Source organism: Hippopotamus amphibius, chromosome 1 (genome assembly GCF_030028045.1).
Source record: "Hippopotamus amphibius kiboko isolate mHipAmp2 chromosome 1, mHipAmp2.hap2, whole genome shotgun sequence".
Classification (NCBI taxonomy): domain Eukaryota; kingdom Metazoa; phylum Chordata; class Mammalia; order Artiodactyla; family Hippopotamidae; genus Hippopotamus; species Hippopotamus amphibius.
The window spans coordinates 74,027,159-74,049,529 of record NC_080186.1 but is presented as its reverse complement, the minus strand read 5'-3'; the positions used below and the strand labels follow the sequence as shown (position 1 = coordinate 74,049,529).

Below are 22,371 nucleotides of genomic sequence, written 5' to 3'. Positions count from 1 at the left end.
TTAAGATATTGAATTATTTGCCCAAGGTCCCACAGCTGACTTCATATGTATGTGTGTAATTATAAGGTGAAAATAAATATGAGTAGAGGCAAAATGGCAGAATTTGCCACTTAGTATTCGTGTAAATGCACTCTTCATCTGAAGCTGTCAGTATAAATAGATACAAATTAACTAAGTTTTGTAACACCACCTATGAGAATATAAACTTTCTTATACTCTGGTTCATTCAGCTGCTATTTTGTGCCTGAGGATAGTACCAAGGAACATTTGCAATAGCCAGGTGCCCTTGATATTGTGCTTTTGGAGATTAGGGATTAATTCCTCAAATCTTGTGTTTTTCCCATGAAGGGAGTGGATTGCTGTTAAATCATCATTGTATTTTTTACACAAATGCTGCTAAATGAGGGCAGAATAGTGCATAAAAAAATAAGAGTCTTGGGCGTTTTCTCACAGCAAGAGTGTAGGAATCAGAAATGTTAATATGAATTTTGGGGGTTTATTTGGGATTGCAGGGCGTTTCTTTTGGATGAGAGGGGGAATTTTTTAAACACTAAATTTCTGAAATTTAGTAATATATGGGGAACATTATTTCCCACAGAAGTTATAAAGGCTGAGGGTTCAGACACTTTTTTCAGGTGGGCTCCAGAAAACATGGTTGTTTTGAACTGGATTTGAAGTTTAGCTTTCTGTATGAATTCATTGTTGGGCCACAAATCTGCTTAGTAGAAAATTGCAATGCTAACCTCAACTTTTCTGAGAAAATTTTGCAATTATTACATTTTCCAAGTTAATTGGATATCCCATCTACCAGTCACAGGTGATTTTTATCATCAAGGTGATACATTGATATTTTGTCAGGATTTTTTTCTAAATAAATTTATTTATTTATTTTATTGGCTGTGTTGGGTCTTTTTTGCTGTGCGTGGGCTTTCTTTTCAGTTGCCGTGAGTGGGGGCTACTCTTCATTGTGGTGCGCAGGCTCCTCATTGCCGTGGCTTCTCTTGTTGTGGAGCACGGGCTCTAGGTGCGTGGGCTTCAGTAGTTGCAGCACATGGGCTCAATAGTTGTGGCTCACGGGTTCTAAAGCGCAGGCTCAATTGTTGTGGTGCATGGGCTTAGTTGCTCCGCGGCATGTGGGATCTTCCTGGAGCAGGGATCCAACCTGTGTCCCTTGCATTGGCAGGTAGATTCTCAACCACTGCGCCACCTAGGAAGCCCCTGTCAGGATATTTTTCTTTGCAGTGTTTAACGTGTACAGTGCTAGTTATTTTTTTATTATTCAGTTTCACTATTTTTGTTAAACCTGAGATTCAGGATCATATGTGTTTAAAAACAATCCATGTTAAAAAAATTTTTAAAAATAAAATTTGTTAAATTTATCAGACACATCTCAGGTCTGATTGTGAGTTTTGTTAAAATATTTGCTCAATTGCATATCCATAAAGTTAATGGATGAATCATATCTTAGCTCTAATTCCTCAAGTTTGTAATTTCTTTAGTTTGATACTTTTAAACTGTAATTTAATTGGCAATTGGTCTTTTGTCTCAGAATTTTGTAAAGAATTGTTTCTTTGAAGCTTTTCAGAGAAATGTTGTAACCAAAGCCGAATTAAGTATTTTTTATTTTAAAGATATTTTATTTTTGAAACAGAAAGGGGGATTTTGTAATGGCATTAATCAGGGGATCTCTGGTGGCTCAGTAGTGATGGTGTCCTTCAGTCAGCAGAGAGAGGGATATAAAGTAATGCAAGTAAATACTGTAGGTGTTTTTAACCTATAGGTCTGACATCTTGGCTTACTGTGACTTGGTTTTTATTTTAGGTTTGGCCTTTGCTTCAGGTTTAGCAGCCACTGTGACTATTACCCATCTCTTAAAAGCAGGAGACCAAATTATTTGTATGGATGATGTGTATGGAGGTAGGTGTATGGACCTCTTTCATTCATGTTTCAGCGGATATCTTAAAGACAATAAAATGGGTCCTGAATATTAACAATGTTACCAGGATCATTGATTATTGATTATCTTTTCAACATATGATGAACACCTCCATGCTGGTTCATACTTGATAAAGGAGGAGCATAAACACTTAAGGTCTATGCTCCGGAACTTGCTTATAAGAGAGATTGTTTAATAACAATTTTATTTAAGGAGCTGGAATGAGCTTATTCCAGACATATTCTGCTCTAGTGAAGACAGTGTTTAAAGAGAGAGAAGACAGTTTTTAAAGAGAGAGTGTTCTAGTGTAATTTAAAATTTTTACCTGCAGTGAAGATGGTCTATAATCCAAGTCATTCTCAAAGGGCTTAACTCTACCCAACCCTTAACCACTCCGCCCCCTGCTTTTTTTTTTTTTTTTCCTTCTTCTTTTTTTAGGGAAACTTCTGAAAATCTGTTGTAATCTATCAGACCTCTTTCTCAAAAAAATGTACTTAAGACTATACCCAACGTGTATCATTTTAATTTTAAGGTCAAGGGCCTTTACCCCTTGAAGCCTATCCATGGATACAAATTTAAGAACTTTAATTCAGAATTGTTTAAATGCTAGTTATATAAAGTGGTAAGTGGGAAGGTAAGGAAGACAAATTGCCCTTACCTTTGAATAAGACTGATGTTTGTGTTCAAAATAACAGCAAAAAAATTTTGTAAATATATTATACATAATATTCCAGATGCTTCCAAATAATTAAAATGTGACATAGAATATTATTATCATTTTATCTATCTCCTATTTGAATGAAAAGTTAAATCTGTAAGTTCTTTGGGGGAAGAGACTTACTCTTAGGGAATCATTTTATCTCCCTCAGAAATTTGCAGAATGCTTTATATTTTATCATAGTTCCCTATGATAGTTGGATGAATTGAAATTATAGAAAAATCAAAACTTTAGTTACTATTATAATGTATTATAAAAACCTCTTGGTAAACATAGGTACAAAATCTTGAAAATTGCTATTGATTTTTTAAAATTCTTTACATTGTTTTACAATCTTATATTACCTAATGTCAGCCTGCCAAAAGTCCAGTATATCTTTGATGATAAAGTTTTTTTTCTTCTTTGGTTCACTATCAGTAACAGCAAAATTTCTTTAAATTTTCACATAAAAACATTAAATCCAGAACAGTATTTATAAAAGAAACTATTCTGAGTTGAATGATTTATCTTCTTTCACTGTAAAACTCTAGTAGGTTGATTTATATTGTCTCGTTTATCTCCTAAAGCTTTCACAACCACATAACAAAAAGATTGAGAAAGTACAAATAATAATAACCAATTCTTTCCTATTACCAAAGTGTAATCAGTTTGAAAATTTATTTTGAACATTTCATTGGCATTGGTTCATTTATTTTAGATTTGAGTACTAGGAAGGAATTGTTTAAAAAAAGATATTGATATTTCAGGAAGCCTGCCACGTCATGCTTGAAGAGTAGAGATTGTGCATTTTAAGAAACATTTTCTGCTTCATGCCACTTGGTGTGGGTATCAAGTGTGTTTCATTTGACTCTTTAACATTTAGTTTAAAATTTAAGCCTTATATACTTTGGTATTCAAGAAGCTCACACTATTCAAAGTAGAATTGCTTTTAGTTCTTTATTGGTGATTGACATATCCTTATATTTTTAAAGTGTTTATATTTTTAAGGAATCAGTATTTCCTAATACAGTTTTCTTTTCATTTTGTCTGATTCTCTTCTGCCTCAGGTACAAACAGGTACTTCAGGCAGGTGGCAACTGAATTTGGATTAAAGATTTCTTTTGTTGACTGTTCCCAAACCAAATTGTTAGAGGCAGCTATTACGCCAGAAACCAAGGTAACTCAGTTAGTTTTCAGTTTGCCTGTTTTCCTTGTGATGTTTTGCTTTCATCTTTTCTGTTTGCTCGAGGAGATAATTTAAATCTGAATAACAAATTTTCCTGGTAGCCATTGGAAGCCATCAAGTTTAGGATAGGCTTCTCCTGGGTATTGTAGCATAATGGTTAGGTACATGCATTCTGTAGTAGGATTCAAATTCTAATTCTGTATCATAGTTGGTGTATTTTCGTGAGCACATTATTTAACCAAAGTCTCATTTTTTTTTCATTTGCAAAATGGGGACACTTGTACCTGCCTGATTGAAAGGTGGTTGTGTAAATTAAATGAGATAAGGCATATGAAATGCTTATTATGGTACCCAATACATGATGACTGTTAAAAAAATTTGTTGGCAAAAGCAAGCAATTCTTAACTGCATCACCAGGCTAGTATTGGTGACAGAAGTCATTACAGAGTTTGGGTTACAGAAAAGGAAGCTTGTAAGCCCCCAGAACTTAAGCATAGTTTTAAGGGTTCTAAGCGATACTTCAGCAAAATAGTAGAAACAGAGATGGGCCACAATCTTTAGCCTCCATCCTGAGAAGCTTGTGTGCCACCGGAAGGTGTTTTGTGCTGGAATGAATGTTTTGTGCTGGAATGAATGGCATAAGTGATATTCTTTCTTGGGACCTCATTGAAATTCTGCATGGGGAGAAGAAGGACCAGTGTCTTTTATAAGTATTAGCCTTTTCCAACTCTTTGCTAATGATTAAAAGGTTTGAATTGTACTCAAGATTATGTTGCAGTGAATGTTAAAAAATGAAAACCTTTTCTCACACAAATTACTTTGAAGATTAATACCATGGTGAGCTTTGAGTGATTAAGATTTGTTTTCAAAGGAACTTATTTTTTGTTTGTTTTTCTTTTGTATATTTTTTCTTGCTTGGGAGAAAAGATACTTATTAAAATAGCTGGTCTGAGTCTTTCTAAGGGAGGAAAGCAAATTGTGTGTATATTAATTCTTGTCAACAGAACTTTATGTAGTGGCTCTTTACCAGCTTGAATTAATAGATTTTTCCCCCTGAAATACCTGCTTTATCATTTGAAGTAGATTTTTTCAGTCCATGTAAAATCTACTTTGTATTTATTTACTTATTTTCATTTTAATTAATTTTTTATTATGAATGGGAATAATAAATTCTTACCCAGGAATAAATTTTTATAGGTTCTTAAATCTGTTCTTGTAGAATATACATTATTTTAACTACTCTATCTTTTCTACAGCAAAACTCTGGAGTAGGAAGAGTGTTAAACCAGATCACTTGCCTATTTACATAGGTAATGAAGAAAGAATCATTAACCCCTTTAAAAAGGAAGCTGTAGATAATGTCAGTCAATACAGTAGCAGCTTGTTTAACAAACAGAATTCTTTTCTTTGGCCTTTTCAATAACTATCAAACATCAATAATGTGCCTGGATTGTGTTAGGTTTTGGAATAGACAGATAACTATGATACTATCTCTTAAGTGAGCTGTGGCCAGGTTTTCTGTTGTGTTTGTCACTTCTCTTTCTCACTCTAAAACTCATGCTTTTCTTCAGGTTCTTGGGACTTATTTTATAGTTTTTAGTGCATCTGGCATTATTTAAGTTACTATTCAGGATGGTTTTGGCTTCACAGACATAGTTCTCTTTACTGAAAATTCCAGCATGTAACCTTAAACAATCTGTTATTTATCTTTGAGAACAAAATTCCCAAGACATTGAACTATGTCTTTGGAATTCATCCTCTTTTTATGGAAAATAATTACAATAATTAACTTGAATGCTTTTCTGCTTATATGTACGTTATCTCATTTGATCCTTACAACAACCGTATAAGGTAAATATTATCAATCCTATTGTATAGATGAAAAATTGAGAGAACATTTAGGATTAGTTACTTAGCTATGATGACTTGTCAGAAATTCATGGGGCTAGGATTCAGATTCAAACCTTTAAACTTCATCATCCATGGTCCTCCAATATAGCCTCCTAGATGGTTACAGTATATGAGATATATGTTTGTGCAGTGTGTTTTTACAAACGATTGTCATTTACTAAACTGTTTTAGCTTGTTTGGATTGAAACCCCCACAAACCCTATCTTGAAGATGATTGACATTGAAGCCTGTGCACATACTGTCCATAAACATGGAGACATAATTTTGGTTGTGGATAACACTTTTATGTCAGCATATTTCCAGGTAAATGAAAATAATATTTTTGGCAAGATGAGTAGACTACACAGGTACCTGTAATTAGGAGAGGAAGGACTTATTTACAGTAAATTACATGAAATCTAATTATAATTATTGATGAGACAAAGAATTAAAATTGGATGTTTTCTACCATTACTTTCAACCCTAGGCTAATACGTTGTATGGGACTTTGTTGTGTTTTAAATGTTGTCTTAATTAAAGCTTTTAGGTTCTCTGTGTAAACTGTCTGAAGACCTAGCCTTATTATATGATTGTATATGTCAATGCCTTATACATAGTAGGGATTTCAATGTTTATGTGCTGCTTCCAAGTCAATTATATTATTTACATATGTATATACATAAACTTGGCTAACCTTGCAAATAAAAGGAAGAGAAAAACTATACTCAATGACATTTCAGTGTATATCCCACATATTATTTCATTATTTCTCCATTTCTCTTCCTTCTCTCTAGTTTGTCTTTCCTTGGTGCTTCATAGACCATGCCTGGCCCTCTATATCTTTACCTTATTTGTATCATGAATTTCTACTCCATGTTTCACCTTGTATCTGTAAGTACAGCTCCTTTATAGTGCTCCTTTTAAACTATCTCTTTTCCTGCCTATCCCTCTACATACATCTCTTGCCCACTCAGACCCTCCCATTGATCCTCAATTCTTTCTTTTTTTTTTCTCATACTTTTTTCCAGATTCTTCTTCCTTTCTGTTTTGCTCCTTTTGGTAGATCATCTTGGGATCTCTCTATACTTGACTAGTCACCTGCCTTGTCTCCACACATCCTCCCTCTCTTTCCTCTGAGCAACCTAACTGTTTCCTTTCCTTATTAGGAGTTACCATCTTCCTGCTCCTTTCTTTTTGCCTGTACCCTGTGGTCATTCTTACTGCACTTCCTGTAGTTCACCTTTATTCTGCAGAGTTCCCGAAACCCCAGATCATTTTCTGGAGCTTTTCAATTAGGCAGATGTTTACAAGCTCAGTTGTTTACATTCCCACCTTCTGTCCTGGGTGCCTGAAGTTGTCCCAGGCTGCTGCCTCCACCTGAGCGATGACCCGCTAGGAGTTTGCATGACGCTGTTCTTTACCTTACTCCATTTTATTCAGAAGGCACTACCGTGTTTTAGCTTCCTTTCCTGAAGCACATTTCCCGGCTACAGTGTGTTTTGATGGCTTCATGTGCCATCTACCTTTGGCTCATGATATAGCTTCAGCTGATCCTTGTATCAAGTAAAGCAGTCTGTTTCCGAGTGAAAATCTCCTGGCATCATCTATTTGTCCCAGGTGATTTTTACCCTTGGAGTCTTTAGCCCAGCTCCTTACCCCATCTACCACTTATAGAAGGGCAGTTAATACAGCTGAGTCATTATGAGTCCTGTATATTCCCAAAGAGATCCCGTGAATTGTTTGAACTGGGCCTACCCAGGTTACTCATCAGGCCTGGCCCTTTTTCTCCTATGGCTGCCACTAAAATAGGTCCAGTTTTTCCACCTTTCTGAAGCCCATGTCACACTCCTCATGCCAGGGACTGCAATTTGCTTCATTGCAATCTGGATTCATTCCAGTTGAAATAATCAGAATCACATTGTCCCTAGGCAACCACATGTACTGGTTCCACATAGCAAATCTAAAAAGATCCTCTCATTGTTTCACCCTCATGAAAACTGTGTATGTTCTTTCTTTCCTGCCTTTTGTCTTCTTGATCTTCTATAAGTCTCACGAAAGGCAAAATGGACATACCAGCACAAAGTTTCATCATAGAACCTCTGAATTCCAGTAGTGTGAGTCCTGGCTCTACCAATTGTTTAGATCTGAATGATCTATTTTATTTTTCTTAGTCCCTTTTCCCCATCTGTACACTTAGAGTCATAAACATACTGATTTTATAGGGTTAGGTAAAGTCTTCTGAACAGTGCTTCACTGAGTTATATAAAGTATTTAACATGATTCTTGGAGCATAATGAGATCAACAGATGTTCGTTATTGGTTTTTGTTTTTCCTTTTGACCATAGAGTTTGCAGAATGTTAGCGTTGGAAGAGACTTCACACATCTAGTTTGACCCATCACTTTAGAGATGAGCAAACACATGTATAGAGAGTGCTTTGAGCAATACCTTACTTAAAATGTCCTATTTTTGCAACCCTAAATGAAAAGTCCCATAGCCCCAGCTAGTGAGGTTAAACACACACACACACACTTTAAAGAAAATTTAAATGGAAAGATGTTGATATTATATTGTTTAGTGAATAAGTTGATTATTACTTTAATTTTCACTATAAACAAAGACATCTAAGACTAAAGAATTTCTTTGCAGCAAAGTTGGGTGAGGGAAAACAATGTAAACACATTTCTTTGTAAGTAATTTTACACTTGACAAAACTAGTATTATAAAAGAGGAATTAAGATTCAAGATCATGGCAAATCAAATGAATAACCACAGCATACATTGTAAGGTTTTAATGACTGAAAAACCCAAGCAAATTTGTTTTATACTTACTTGACATAACAATTGCAAAATCTTTGTGTCAACTATTCTGTGTGTTTACTGAGTCATAAAATACCACCATCTCTGCTGTAGGTAATAAATTTAGGGGCCAGTCAGCAACTGCTCTAAAGAAACAAGTTCAGAAGAACTTTTGACCTGAGTTTATCTGTTATTTCCAGCAAATTTGTGCCTTTGGATGGAATACTGAGTCCAATACTTTATATTTTTATCTGGTGTGAGGGAGGAAAGGGAAAGATAATATCAGACATCCTGGAAAATTTCAAGATGTGCACATTTTTGAAGAGTTAGAATAGGAATAGAATTTACAGTAGTAAATAGACAAGTAATGAAGCATATTTTCAAGTGATTTCCCGTTTAAACTAAAAACCTTTTATTCCTTTCAGCGGCCTTTGGCTCTGGGAGCTGATATTTGTATGTATTCAGCAACAAAATATATGAATGGTAAGACACGCACAGTCTACACTTTGTTCGTTTTCATGGATGGATGAAAATAGCATAAGGCTTCTATGCCTTTTCTTCTACTGTTATTCAGGTTTCCTCTGTGACTTATGTGGAAAGTAAGAAAATTATACTTTGATTAAATATAGGACTTCATTTGTAGCAGACAAAACTACACTCATGATTTATCAGCAGAGGATTAAAATTTACTATAAAAGGTTATATTTTTATCTTGCTGACAGCTTAAAAAGAAACATTTAATTTTTATATGATTTTAATTTTATTATTTTAGGTACAGCTTTTGGTACTATCAAACTGAGTAAAGTTTATTTAAACTTATTCTATAGGGCTTTTTCCTAGAGAGTTTTTTTCAAGTGAAAGTTATATTTTAAAAATTATAAGCTCAGAATAAACATACATTGTTTTTAACTTAAAGTTTTTTGGTTTTGTTTTGGTTTTTTTTAGGCCACAGTGATGTTGTAATGGGCTTAGTGTCACTTAATTCTGAGAGCCTTCATAATAGGCTCCGTTTCTTGCAAAATTGTAAGTATTAAGAAGCTGGAATTTCCTCTTATGCTCTCAAAGTGACTACATTTGATATTTGTATTTCCACTAAGTCTTGTGAAGTGATGATAGCATTCCACGAATTTAGGAAGCAATGAGAAATAGAGGAAGAAATTCTGGGTTTTTTTTTTTAGAGGAAAGAAAAATTGGGTTATAAAAATATAGTTATTAGCATAATAGGGCTTTACAACATGTCCAAGGGACAAGTTTTATTATTTTTCAAATCCATGTTAATTTTGATCATAATTTGGCAAAGCTCAAGTGAATTTTTAGTTTTAAGACAATGGATTTTTTTTAACTTTTTTAAAAAAACATTTGGAATGATGGCTTTCTTATATTATGCCTTTTATGTCTGGAATGATGATTAATTTTAAATGACACTTAAGATATAAACTTATGTTTTTCAACAGATGTCTAAACATCTGTTTTCTGTTTAGATTGTTTAGTTATCACAGGTATGAATAAGGGTTTATTGAAAGAGACTTGATTTGACCATTGCGATTTGACAGAAAGATAAGATACAAACACAAATAGGAATAAAAATCCCCTTCTAGGGAATACATGTTAGAGTAACAAAAGAGGGCACTGACGAAGAAAACCAAAATTTTTTGCTTGCTAAAATTCTTTCATTTACAAAAAGGAGTGAGGCAAGCATCCTGGAGGACTGGGAAATCGCAGGCTGCTTTAGACTAAAGCTAAATAGAATGCTGGTACAACACTCAGGAGTAACAGGCGCTGAACTGCTATTTTCTCTACGTGTTATTATACTCTTGAAGAAATACAAGATTAAACTATGTGCAGTGTGCCCCTTCATCACAATCATAGAAAGGACTGTTGATACTCGTATTTGAAAAGTCCACATCATTGCATCTGTACTTAGTTTTTGGGGTATTCATTTCCCCTCTCATTTTAAAGCCCATTGCCCTAAGCATGTTTTATGCTTCATTCTCATGCTTCCAATTTGATATAGAAATTTTTCCCACTAAAAAATTGGGCTTTGTATCTAGCTTCCCAGAGTCGCTGTTATGAAAAAGAGCAGCGAGAGGCTTTTCTGGGTCCCTCCTCATCTTCGGACTAACCCAGGACATGTTCACTTTGCAGCTCTTGGAGCAGTTCCATCTCCTATGGACTGTTACCTCTGCAATCGAGGTCTGAAGACTCTGCAAGTCCGCATGGAGAAGCATTTTGAAAATGGAATGACAGTTGCTCAGTTTTTGGAGTCGAATCCTCGGGTAGAAAAGGTTATTTATCCTGGTATGTTAATCTGTTTTCTAAGCACATGTGCTTACACTAGGCTTTTAAGTGTTATCCTATGCATCCTGTTTATGTAACATTTGTTTGCAAGTTAGGTGCTTTCATGTGTTTTTATGTGTTCACTTATCATTGAGCACTGCTGTGTGTCAGCTTTTTGGTGGGTCTGATGGTAAAGAAGACAGACGTGGTCTCTGGCCTAGAGTTGTCTAACAGCCTAGTGGATGCTTGGATGTTAAGAAATTATTCTTACATATTAGATATTCTTGTGATGGTTTTTAGCTTGAAGGTTTGTTTATAGTAATCCAGGATTACAACCTTGTACTTTGCTCTTGAGTTGCTTGTAATCTTATCAGTCTGCTATTCTGCACTAGCTCTTTTATCTGATATAGATTAAGACTTGGTACTTATCAAGTTGAAACTTGATACTTGATACCAAAATTCTGCCGGAATTCTATTACTTAATTTTGGAATTCCTTTACCTCTCACAACATCTAGAAATGCTCATGTAAGTTAGCAGACTTACATGTTACTCTTTGAATTTATTTTAGCAGATTTTTAAATTATAGTGGTCTTAAGTAGATAGTTATTTTATGGATGTCCCTGGTGGTCCAGTGGGTAAGACTCTGTGCTCCCAATGCAGGGGGTCTGGGTTCCCTCCCTGGTTGGGGAACTAGATCCTGCATGCATGCCACAACTAAGAGTTCTCATTACACAACTAAGAGTCTGCATGCCACAACTAAAGATCCTGTGTACCTCAACTAAGATCCTGCGTGCCACAACTAAGACCTGGTGCAACCTAAATAAATTAATAAATACATAAATAAATAAATATTTTTAACAAAATAGTTATTTTAAACCCTTCTGAGATGTGTAACCCTGTAGTCTTGGGTGTAAAGGAGAATTAGGCTTGATCCCTGCCCTTAAGGCATTTAGATAAGCCAAGGTGGAAATACATACGAGATTAAATGCCCTAATATGTACACTAGGTAAAGAGCTGTTGACTGGTGTGTTTTTTGTTTTAAATTTATTTATTTGTTTATTTATTTATTATTGGCTGCATTGGGTCTTCATTGCTGCGTGGGCTTTCTCTAGTTGTGGCGAGTAGGGGCTACTCTTCGTTGTAGTGCGTGGCATTCTTATTGCAGTGACTTCTCTTGTTGCAGAGCACGGGCTCTAGGCACATGGGCTTTAGTAGTTGCAGCACTTGGGTTCAGTAGTTGTGGCTTGCGGGCTCTAGAGCGCAGGCTCAGTGGTTGTGGTGCACGGGCTTAGTTGCTCCATGACATATGGGATCTTCCTGGACCAGGGCTCAAACCCGTGTCCCTTCCAGATCCAAACAGCAGCTGGGAAGTCCCAAGTGACAGCAGTCTGGAGGCCCAGTTGGGAAGGGTCCTGGGCAGTACTTCCACTCCATGGGTAGCACTTCAGATTGGAGTTCTGGGGGCTTCTGCTTATAATTCCTGGCCACAAACTGATGTCTGGACATACTGCGGCTCAGGTTCTTGAGGTCTCATTGCAGAAAGAATTCAGTGAGAGACAAAGTGACAGGTAAGAAGTGGATTTATTTAGAGAGAAACACACTCCGCAGACAGAGTGTGGACCATCTCAAAAGGTGAGAAAGGCTGTGTGTGTGTGTGTGTTTTTTTATTTTGCTGTGCGCGGGCTTTCTTTTAGTTGCGGTGAGTGGGGGCTACTCTTCGCTGTGGTGCACGAGCTCCTCATTGCCATGGCTTCTCTTGTTGCGGAGCATGGGCTCTAGGCCCATGTGGGCTTCAGTAGTTGCAGCACATGGGCTCAATAGTTGTGGCTCACTGACTTTAAAGAGCAGGCTCAATAGTTGCGGCACACGGGCTTAGCTGCTCCGCGGCATGTGGGATCTTCCTGGAGCAGAGCTGGAACCTGTGTCCCCTGCATTGGCAGGCGGATTCTTAATCACTGCACCACTCAGGAAGCCCCTGTGTGTGTTTTTTGAATGGAGGGAGGGAGAAAAGTTTTGGGCTGTGTCCTGAGGAATGGGTAGCATTTGTTAAAAGGGCATGGACAAGACATTTCAGATTTTTTTCAATAAATGTTTATTAATTGCCAACCATGGGCCAGGCTTTGTACTAGGAACTAGGATCCAATTACTGACAAAAGAAATGGCTTTCTCCTCATGGAGCTAGTCTGATGGGTAAGACAGATATTAAGCAAGAAATGACAAAGGATATAATTAACAGTGGGAAGACTTGTTCCAGGTTAAAGGGACAGCATGTTCAAAAATCCCAAGATGAAAAAGAATGTGGTGCCACTGGAGTAAAGAAAGCTGGTGTGGCTACAGCAAGGAGCGTCGAGAAAAGATAGGTCAGAATGAAGCTAGAGAGGTAGATAGGGGCCAGAGCCAGAGGTCAGATGTGATCATGGCGTAAAGCTCATTATCAGGTTTATTTGCAGTTGACTTGTAAGAGTGAACAGTGATTTTTTTTGTTGTTGTTCTGAAATTACATGTTTGACTGTAAAATAAGATGTTAATTATCCCTCATGACTACAGGGCTGCCCTCTCATCCTCAGCATGAGCTGGCGAAGCGTCAGTGCACAGGTTGCCCAGGGATGGTCACCTTTTATATCAAGGGCTCCCTTCAACATGCTGAGGCTTTCCTCAAGAACCTGAAGGTAAACTTTCAAAATAGGTTTTTAAATTGTAGACATCAAGACCTTCTTATTATATTCATTATTTCTCACTTCCATCCAACTCAGATTAATGTTTTGTACCTGCAGGTCACACCCACAAGCCTCATTGTCATGAAATGCATTGGGTTGGAAAACCACTGGAAACAAGAGTGGTGCAGTAGTAGATATCTGAATCTGCTTACTTAACTTACTGAATTCACTTACTTAACTTTGCAGACACTGCCATCCATTTGAGAGAGACAAAATGTTCTAATCCACTGGTTTTTAAATTTAAAGTGAACCACCTTTTCAGACGAAATATGATGTGAAACCTCAGTAGTGTGTGGTCAGTGTGCTGCTGAAAGGCTGTTCTGAAGTCCAGCCTAGGAAAAGAATGGCTTTCCAAACCCTGCTCCTGCCAGACTACATCTGCCTAGATTGATGGAAAGGAGGCCTTTGTCTAATGTTCACAGAGGCAGGAGGCTCTCAGGGGTCCTGGGAGAGAGGCCTGTATAGCTCCATACTTTGGGCTTACTTTGAGCTCATGCGGTAATGTACTTAAGACTCTGAGTTTTAAATACTACGGATCTAAAGAAAAGGATGCTGCCAGATTAGGCAAAGTCCTACTGGTTCTAAAATTTGTCCACTTCTAAAATCAGAAATATAGTAGTGCACATTTAATTTAACACAGCTATGAGAGGAATTTTTAACATGTAAAATTCTATGACACTGTAACACAAAATACAGCTGAGTTTTTTTCCCTACTACTCCAGAAAAGGGTTAAATGGATGTGTTAATTTAGTAAGTGATACATATTAATAAGTAAGTTTGTATAACTTGATAGACATTTAGAGATTTTTATTTAAAGTGTAACTGCAGAGCTAGGTCTCAAAGGTAATAATTCTGAGGTTTTAGAGCTCGTGTTAAGATTTACTTAAGTATAAGGTTAAATAAGAAAGGTATAAAAGATTCACCTTGATCCACTTAATGTTTTAAAAGTTAACACATAATATGTCTAATTGGTCAAATCAATGTTACAGATTTTGTTCTCATTTTTTCTCCAAGTTTTTATCCAATTTGTAAGTTTATTCATAATTGCCACCATTGTCCATCCCATGTCCCAGGGCCATTTTATTAAAAACATTTATTTTTAGATTTTAGTATTTTTATTTTAGTAGAAGATCTAAATTAATACTTTCTTTGCCATAGTTATTTACTCTGGCTGAGAGCTTGGGAGGATACGAAAGTCTTGCTGAGCTTCCGTAAGTATTCTATTTTTCTCAGTATTTTAACTTTGATTTCTGCTGTAATGATTGCTTGGAAAAGGAGTAGGATAAAATCAAGGATCATTCAAGATATTTAGCAATAAGAGCAGCATAGCACTATCTCGTTGGAATGGACTCTAACTCAATAGAATGGAGACCCTGATAAAAATCTAAACAGTAGTCTGTGTCCTCCCAAATTTTGCTTTTTTCCTGTTTGCCTGAAGGTGATTCCAGCAGTAATTCTCTGACCGCTGAACCAGGGCCACTTGTTCTACCCCACTCGGCTATGGAAAGGAGGTTGGAGACTTTGTACCGGAAGGGCTGATTTCAAGACTCCCAGGGAAATGGAGAGTGTGTTTCTGATAAAAAACCTCCACACTCCTACTTATCAGAGAAGAGCCCTACGAGTTACCATCAAGCCTGTTTATTGCCTCTTCTCTGTGGGGTGGATGGCTCCGTGTTGTCTGAGAGATAAACCCAAAATCTAACAGTATTCCTGACCCTTCACTAACTGACCCAACCAACTCATCTAATTTTATTAAAGCACCAGAGGGTATTAGAACACAAAACAGCCTACGATCAGGGAGTCCAACAGCTTTATTATAGACAGGGAAACAAAGATTCAGAAAGTTTTGCTGATTAATCAAATGTCACGTAGGAATATGTTAGCAACGTCACTCCTGAGGCTTTGCATCAGAAACAGTGATTGGGGAGGTGGAAGCAGCCTCCATCTGGATTTGAGCCCATCAATTACTTAACCTTTGTGCTTCAAATCTTTTCATCCATAAGATGGTTTTAATCATTAAATAATGATTATTATTTATTGATTACCTGTCACAGCAAGCATTCCTGAGCTACATCCTGATTTTTTTTATGTCTCTATGACCATATATTATAATTATTGAAGGGATAAATCAATATCATTACTTATTAATTTTCAACTGTATTAAATGCATGTTATGTTTCTATGTTTTAGTTTTCATGAACATTTCTGAAATAACTATGTGAGCAAAGTCAGGGATTACTAAAATTTAGGCACATTTCCTGCCCTGTTCTAGTTGTTTACAATTCATGGGGAGAGTGAGGCAATTTCATAATCTTAAAAAAAATGATGCCGAAATAATGATTCAAATAATAAGATAAGCCGTAGAGGTTTTTGTTAGTCTTTCAGGAAGATGCTTGCTAGTAAGTCTGGATGCACAAGAGGGCACACTCAGCATATGAAATTGGTTTATTTTTCATAATAATGCAATGTATATTACTTTAAGTCTCTTTTAAAAGTAGACCTCACCTGATATATATAGGGATTTGGTTTAAAGTTGCTTGGCCCTCAGGCACTCCAGCTAGGCTCTAACCTTGATGCCAGTGGAAGAATAAATTTAGGTCAGAGCTTGTCTGTTCTATCACCCTCATCCTGTGTCTCCCAACAATGCTGCAACCAGTGCAGCTTGCAGTCAGGGAGGAGGAAGCAGAGCCAACATGTCCTGGGTTAGTCTCCCAGCCTAACAGCAGGTGTTAACTTGGCGACCTTAGAAAACTTACTTATCCACTCTCAATTTCAGTTTCCTTGATTGTAAAATGTGGATAATACTGTACCCAGATAAGGAAATTGACTTTGAGGACAGGTAACTTTCACAAGCCCAACACAGCAAGTTGGGGGGGGGGGGGGCATTGAGATTCGAGTCTATTGGTCCCAGAGGCCTAAGTTCTTGTTTCTATGCAGTCACTCTTTTTTAAGAAATTAAGAGCCTAAAAAAGCAGAACATTTAAGGAGGATGATTGCATGTAAAACTTCATTAGAATGATAAAAGAAGATATTCATTTATTTCGAGCACAACTACAATTTTCTTTCCACAGGCCTGAAGCGAATAGCAGTTCCTTCTCCTGGTGGTGGGAGGGGAAGGATGAGGGAAGGTGGCAGTGTGCATCCAAGTGCTCGCTAAGACAATAAGCCTCTCCTCCAGGATGCCTCAGCCTGCAGAGAATCTCCCTCCTCTGAACTCCAGCTATCCTTATTGTCCATACTTATTTGGCATTTGCTGTAGACTATTCGGTTTTGTGAATTGTCATAGTCTTCAGCTCCTGCCTTGTTATCTAGTGTAAAGAAAATATCTCATTCTTCTTGGTTTCCCAGTTCTTACTATAGTGCCTGATCCATGGTAGGTGCTCTACCCTTACATGTGTTGATTATGACGGTGAGTTGCTAGATGGTTTTGAACATCCTCTGAGGCCTCTGTGTCATGAGTTATGTGCTGGAATTAATTTCTAATGCTTAGTGATTGCTACTAGTGATCCTATATTGTCTTTCTCTGATCTACCACAGAGGAGCCAGTTCTGGATTAATCCTTTGATCCAGATGGGATTAATTCTGGCCAGCACTTGGTCCAAGAGGACTTTTCTAAGGGCAGCTGGTTGGTCATGGGGCATTTGACTCCTGGCAAGACCTCATTCAGGCAGGTGTTAAAATCCACACACTGGAGGTTATGTCTTTCCCTGCTGTACGGGGGTGTTTGACGGGCACTTTCAGTGTCCAATTAAGTATACTTTACTGACGGTATAAAAACAATAAAACATCATGGTTTTTGTTTAAAATCATGACTAGAAAAGACAATTTGCAGAATTCCTTAATTTTTTTGCCTGTGAAACATTGTAGGTATATGAAGCATTTGATGTTTAGAATAGAAAAATTTTGAAGATAATTGCAATTTATGAGATAGAAACATGCCTCCACTGCTACAATAGAGTGATCAAAAATTTGCTCACTCTTTCTTCCAGGGCAATCATGACCCATGCCTCAGTGCCTCAGAGTGACAGAGAACTCCTTGGAATCAGTGACACACTAATTCGACTCTCTGTGGGCTTAGAGGATAAACAAGACCTACTGGACGATCTAGATCAAGCTTTGAAGGCAGCAGTAAGTTTTATTATTTTAGTGTGTGTGTGTGTGTGTGTGTGTGTGTGTGTGTGTCTGTGTGTGTGTGCGCACGCGCATGCATGCTTAATCTTGGGAGCAGAGTGGGGCAGTATCCTCATATTTATAGAGTGACCTCACTGTCAACTGTAAAGGTTTTTGTTCTCTTACTACAATAAACAGGGTGTATAAATGTGCAGGAAACTCAGTCAAAGTACAGATTTAAAAGATGGTAGTCTTCAGAAAAGAATTCTTGGAGGAAGTGAAGTCTTTGCCTGAAGGTTTAATAAAATATTTTTCTTGTGCACCATTAATACAGCACCCTCCAAATGCAAGTCACAACTAGCATTCCAGAAGTGCTATTAGAGGTTGCTTTCTGAGAAGATCAAATCTTCTGAATAATTGAATGGACCATTAATGAGCCTTCGCAGAATTTTCAAGTGAAAATTTTAAAGCGCCTCATTACCTTTCACAGCTGTAATCTTCCTGGGCTCATCCCTGTTAAAAAGTTTCCTCTTTCTCTTATTGTAATTGACAGGTCAATTCTGTTAAGGTGTTTTTGTTAATTCTGATATACATTTGTCTCTAAAGGAGGTGAGATTTGTGCTCTGTTGGGGATTGTGTTCTTTTTTTCGAGCTTAAAATTTATATTGATCATGTTTACAGTATAATGGTAATTCATTTTTTATGTTTTCTGAGGAATTTAAATTATTAAATGAACATTTTAAAATCAATTGTGATTTTTTGTATATTGTTGAAAATAGCACTCAAAGCAATGGTTTACACTTAATTACCATAAGCCAAAAATCAAATATCTGAAAAGTCTGTGAAATTCTACTCATTTAAGGTCATACTCACTATTTTTTAAAAAAATAAATCTAATTAGCAAATGTATCCCATTGTGGTATTTCTGTATTATGTGGCATTAAATTATATTCCTCAGCCCTTTTAATTCCCGACTCTTAGAGTCTCAACCACTTATACTGATTTTTTTTTTAAAGCTCTTTATTGGAATATAGTTACTTTATACTCTTTATTGGGATATAATTGCTTTACACTCTTGTGCCAGTTTTTGAGGTACACCAAAGTGAATCAGCTGTATTTATACATATATCCCCTTATCCCCTCCCTCCTGTGACTCCTTCCCACCCTCCCTGTCCTGGCCCTCTAAGTCGTCACCCATCATTGAGTTGATCTCCCTGTGTTATGCAGCAACTTCCCACTAGCTATCTGTTTTACATTTGGTAGTGTATATATGTCAGTACTACTCTCTCACTTCGTCCCAGCTTCCCCTTCGCCCCCTCCCAACCCCGTCCTCAAGTATATTGATTTTTATAAATTCAATTGTGTAATTATAATGCTGAAATCTTAGTGTTTGCAGATTAGTTATAAAATCTGTACATGGAAGGTCAAAAGCCACTTTTATGGAGAAATATTACTTTTTATGTTTTTATCTGAAACTGTAAATTTGTTGAGGCTAAAGGAAGAAATACTTAAAACCTTTCATAGGTGCATAGTCAGCAAGTTATTGCCAATAAGCCTAAAGTCAAATAACTGAATTTTTAAAATAGTACTGAATACTTTCAGTCACATTTGCTATCACCATTTGTTTCAGTTAAAAAAAGCCTATCATTGGGACTTCTCTGGCAGTCCAGTGCTTAAGACGCCACGCTTCCATTGCAGGGGGCATAAGTTGGATCCCTGGTTGGGGAACTAAAATCCTACATGCCCCACAGTCCAGGGTGGGGGAGAGCCTATCATTGAGCTTGATTAATAATAGTGCTGGGCCAGGACATGGAAGCAACCTAAATGCCCATCAACAAATGAATGGATACAGAAGATGTGGCATATATATACAATGGAATATTACTCAGCTATAAAAAGGGATGAGATGGAGCTATATGTCATGAGGTGGATAGAACTACAATCTGTCATACAGAGTGAAGTAAGTCAGAAAGAGAAGGACAAATATTGTATGCTAACTCACATATACGGAATCTAAAAATGGTACTGATGAACTCAGTGACAAGAATAAGGATGCAGATACAGAGAATGGACTGGAGAACTCGAGGTATGGGAGGGGGCGGGGGGTGAAGGGGAAGCTGAGACGAAGCGAGAGAGTAGTACAGACATATATATACTACCAAGTGTAAAATAGTCAGTGGGAAGTTGTTGTATAACAAAGGGAGTCCAACTCGAGGATGGAAGATGCCTTAGAGGACTGGGGCAGGGAGGGTGGGGGGGACTCGAGGGGGGGAGTCAAGGAAGGGAGGGAATACGGGGATATGTGTATAAAAACAGATGATTGAACCTGATGTACCCCCCCCCAAAAAAAAAAAAAAAAAAACAACACTGCAGTTGAAAAGTCAAAAAAAAAAAAAATAATAGTGCTGGGTAGGAGGAGGATACATAAAAATACATATTCTTATGTATTGTAAACATTCTGAGTTATGTGTATGGAGCCTAGAAATCCTGTCTCTGAGGGCAGCAGCATTTTGAGGCCAGTTATATCTCACTGTGGTTTCTGGCAGACTTGATTTCTTGCCATTGTAGTACCATAATGCTGTGGGGATAAACAAATGACCATTCAAATAAGAAAAGCAAAGGCTAATTATTCTAAGCTTGCAAGGGAGTCAGCCACTGTTACTTGTTTTTTGGCAGACTCAAAGGAAGTCACAGCATAGGAATCGTGGAAATTTTAATATCTGTTAATGTGGATGAAAAACAAAAAGTTCCGTATTTAAAACTGTTAGATAACTTTTCAATGAATAACATTAAATCACTGTCATAAATGTTAAAAACAAAAAACAAAAAAACAAAACTAAGAAAAATGAAGGCAGGCAGAAGAATGGAAAAGCTTTGTAGTGTAAAAAGGGAAGGCTTCAAGTATGGCCTGATTAGAGGCTGTTGGGCTAGGGAAGCTTTGGGCAGCTGGACTTGAAGTGGGGCATCCTGTGTGGTTGGGTAGGGGAACATATTTGGCTTTCTAGGGTTGGTCCTGAATCAAAAGCAGGGACAAAAATTAGGGAAGCTGTCAGTTATTAATCAAGTCTTAACCATTTGGGACTGATTTTTACAGAAATTATTGTTTAGCTTCCTGGATTGTCACTAGAGACAGCAATCAGATTTCCTGCACATCCGACTCACAGCAGCTGGCTTCCTGGGTTATTCGTTGTAGAAAAGGAGTTGGTTTTCTGGGGAGGTTGCTGCAGAGTTCTATTTTTATATATGGTCTATCCATTGCCCATTTGTATAGTCAGTCTCTTGGAGCTTGTAGCGAGCAATAAGTAACTACCATTCTGTTAGAGTTCTCCAGAGAAGCACAACCAATAGGATGTGAGTGTGTGTGTGTGTGTGTGTGTGTGTGTGTGTGTGTGTGTGTGTAGAGAGAGAGAGAGAAAGAGATTGAGAGAAAGATTTATTTCAAGGAATTGGATCATGTGTTGGTAGGGGCTGTTAAGTCTGAAATGTGTGGGGCGGGCTAGAGATTCACCTAAGAGTTACTGCAGTCTTGAGTTCAAAATCTGCAGGGCAGGTCAGCAGACTGGAATCTCCACAAGGTTTCAGTGTTGCTGTTTTTGAAGCAGAATTGCTTAGAGTTCAACTGATTGAGTGAGGGCTACCCAGATTATAGAGACTAGTCTCCTTTACTCAAAGGCTACTGATTTAAATGTTAATCACATCTAAAAAAATCTTCATAGCAACATCTGGATGAGTATTTATTTGACCAAACAGCTGGCATTATAGCTCATCAAGTTGTTGCATAAAATTAACTGTCACAACCCTGTTCTAGGCACTATCCCATACTGCCTGAGAAGGCACCGTTATGTTTGTTAGGGTTTAAGAAGCTTATGTACACTTTTGGTTATCTGCAAGTATGTCTCCATTAACATAGTTCACACCGAGATGATGATTCAGTGTTTAAACACTGCACCCCACCCCTTCCCACTTCATAGTACATCTAGCTTTGTAGAAGGTAACATAGCTGGATAGCCACGTACTGGTCGGGTTAGATGAAGTCAGGCTTCCAGGACACTATTTTTCACTGAATTGCTTTATAGAGCACATTAGTCAAAATTCAATCCTACCTTGTACATTTTCTTTTAGTTTTTAGTGAATGCATTATAGGTAAGGTGCATAAAGTGGCCCATTATTTTGGAATATGGTGCCAAAGACTGCTAGCTCTGAGATGTGAGGGGTAAATAAGAAAGTAACAATGAAATCTGGAATTAAAAAAAAAAATTGACATCTTTTTTAATGACAGCGTAGCCTTAAATGATCTCAATTCCACAGAGTAACCAGGAAACACTTTGGAACTACAAATTGATTTTATACAAAGATAGAAATCTAACACCCTATATTTTTGTAAAGTAAAAATAATATGATCACTTAATTTCTTAAGTGGACCTAAAGAAAGTTTCAGGGAAAAGGAAATAGTTTGTAATGCACTTTAGAAAAACAAAAAAGGGAACAAAAATGCTTTGTAAGAAACCTTTCTTATCAAAAGAAGTAAGAAATATGGCAAACATAATTAAAGTCATCAAGTGATAACAAGTCTTATTATTAAAAATAAGAAAACTCCCCTGAGTAATTATCCAAAGGCAAGTTAAGAATTAAAAAAAGAATTTTCATCTCCACAACAAAAGAAATTCTGATTCCATTTGCTTCATAATACAGCTACAAACTTAGAAAAAAGTTATGCAGTGTAATTGCTTTGGGATAGAAATTGAAGGTTCGTTGAAGA

The 22,371-nt window shown here is 37.0% G+C and overlaps 1 protein-coding gene across 3 annotated transcripts in view; it reads left to right on the top strand.

Annotated features, from left to right (window-relative positions):
* CTH (cystathionine gamma-lyase) overlaps positions 1-22,371 on the top strand; it is a 52,473-nt gene that overhangs the window by 3,917 nt on the left and 26,185 nt on the right. The window contains exons 3-12 of one of the 3 annotated variants that reach the window (XM_057716372.1): positions 1,822-1,917; positions 3,701-3,810; positions 5,902-6,033; positions 8,933-8,990; positions 9,453-9,530; positions 10,653-10,805; positions 13,333-13,454; positions 14,661-14,713; positions 17,492-17,630; positions 17,947-18,519. In XM_057716372.1, coding sequence (XP_057572355.1) covers positions 1,822-1,917; positions 3,701-3,810; positions 5,902-6,033; positions 8,933-8,990; positions 9,453-9,530; positions 10,653-10,805; positions 13,333-13,454; positions 14,661-14,713; positions 17,492-17,630; positions 17,947-17,973 — 968 coding nt within the window. In that variant the 3' untranslated portion in view covers positions 17,974-18,519. Of the gene's footprint in view, positions 1-1,821; positions 1,918-3,700; positions 3,811-5,901; positions 6,034-8,932; positions 8,991-9,452; positions 9,531-10,652; positions 10,806-13,332; positions 13,455-14,660; positions 14,714-17,491; positions 17,631-17,946; positions 18,520-22,371 lie in introns of those variants that run through there. The other 2 variants (XM_057716379.1, XM_057716386.1) reach the window with 2 other exon arrangements.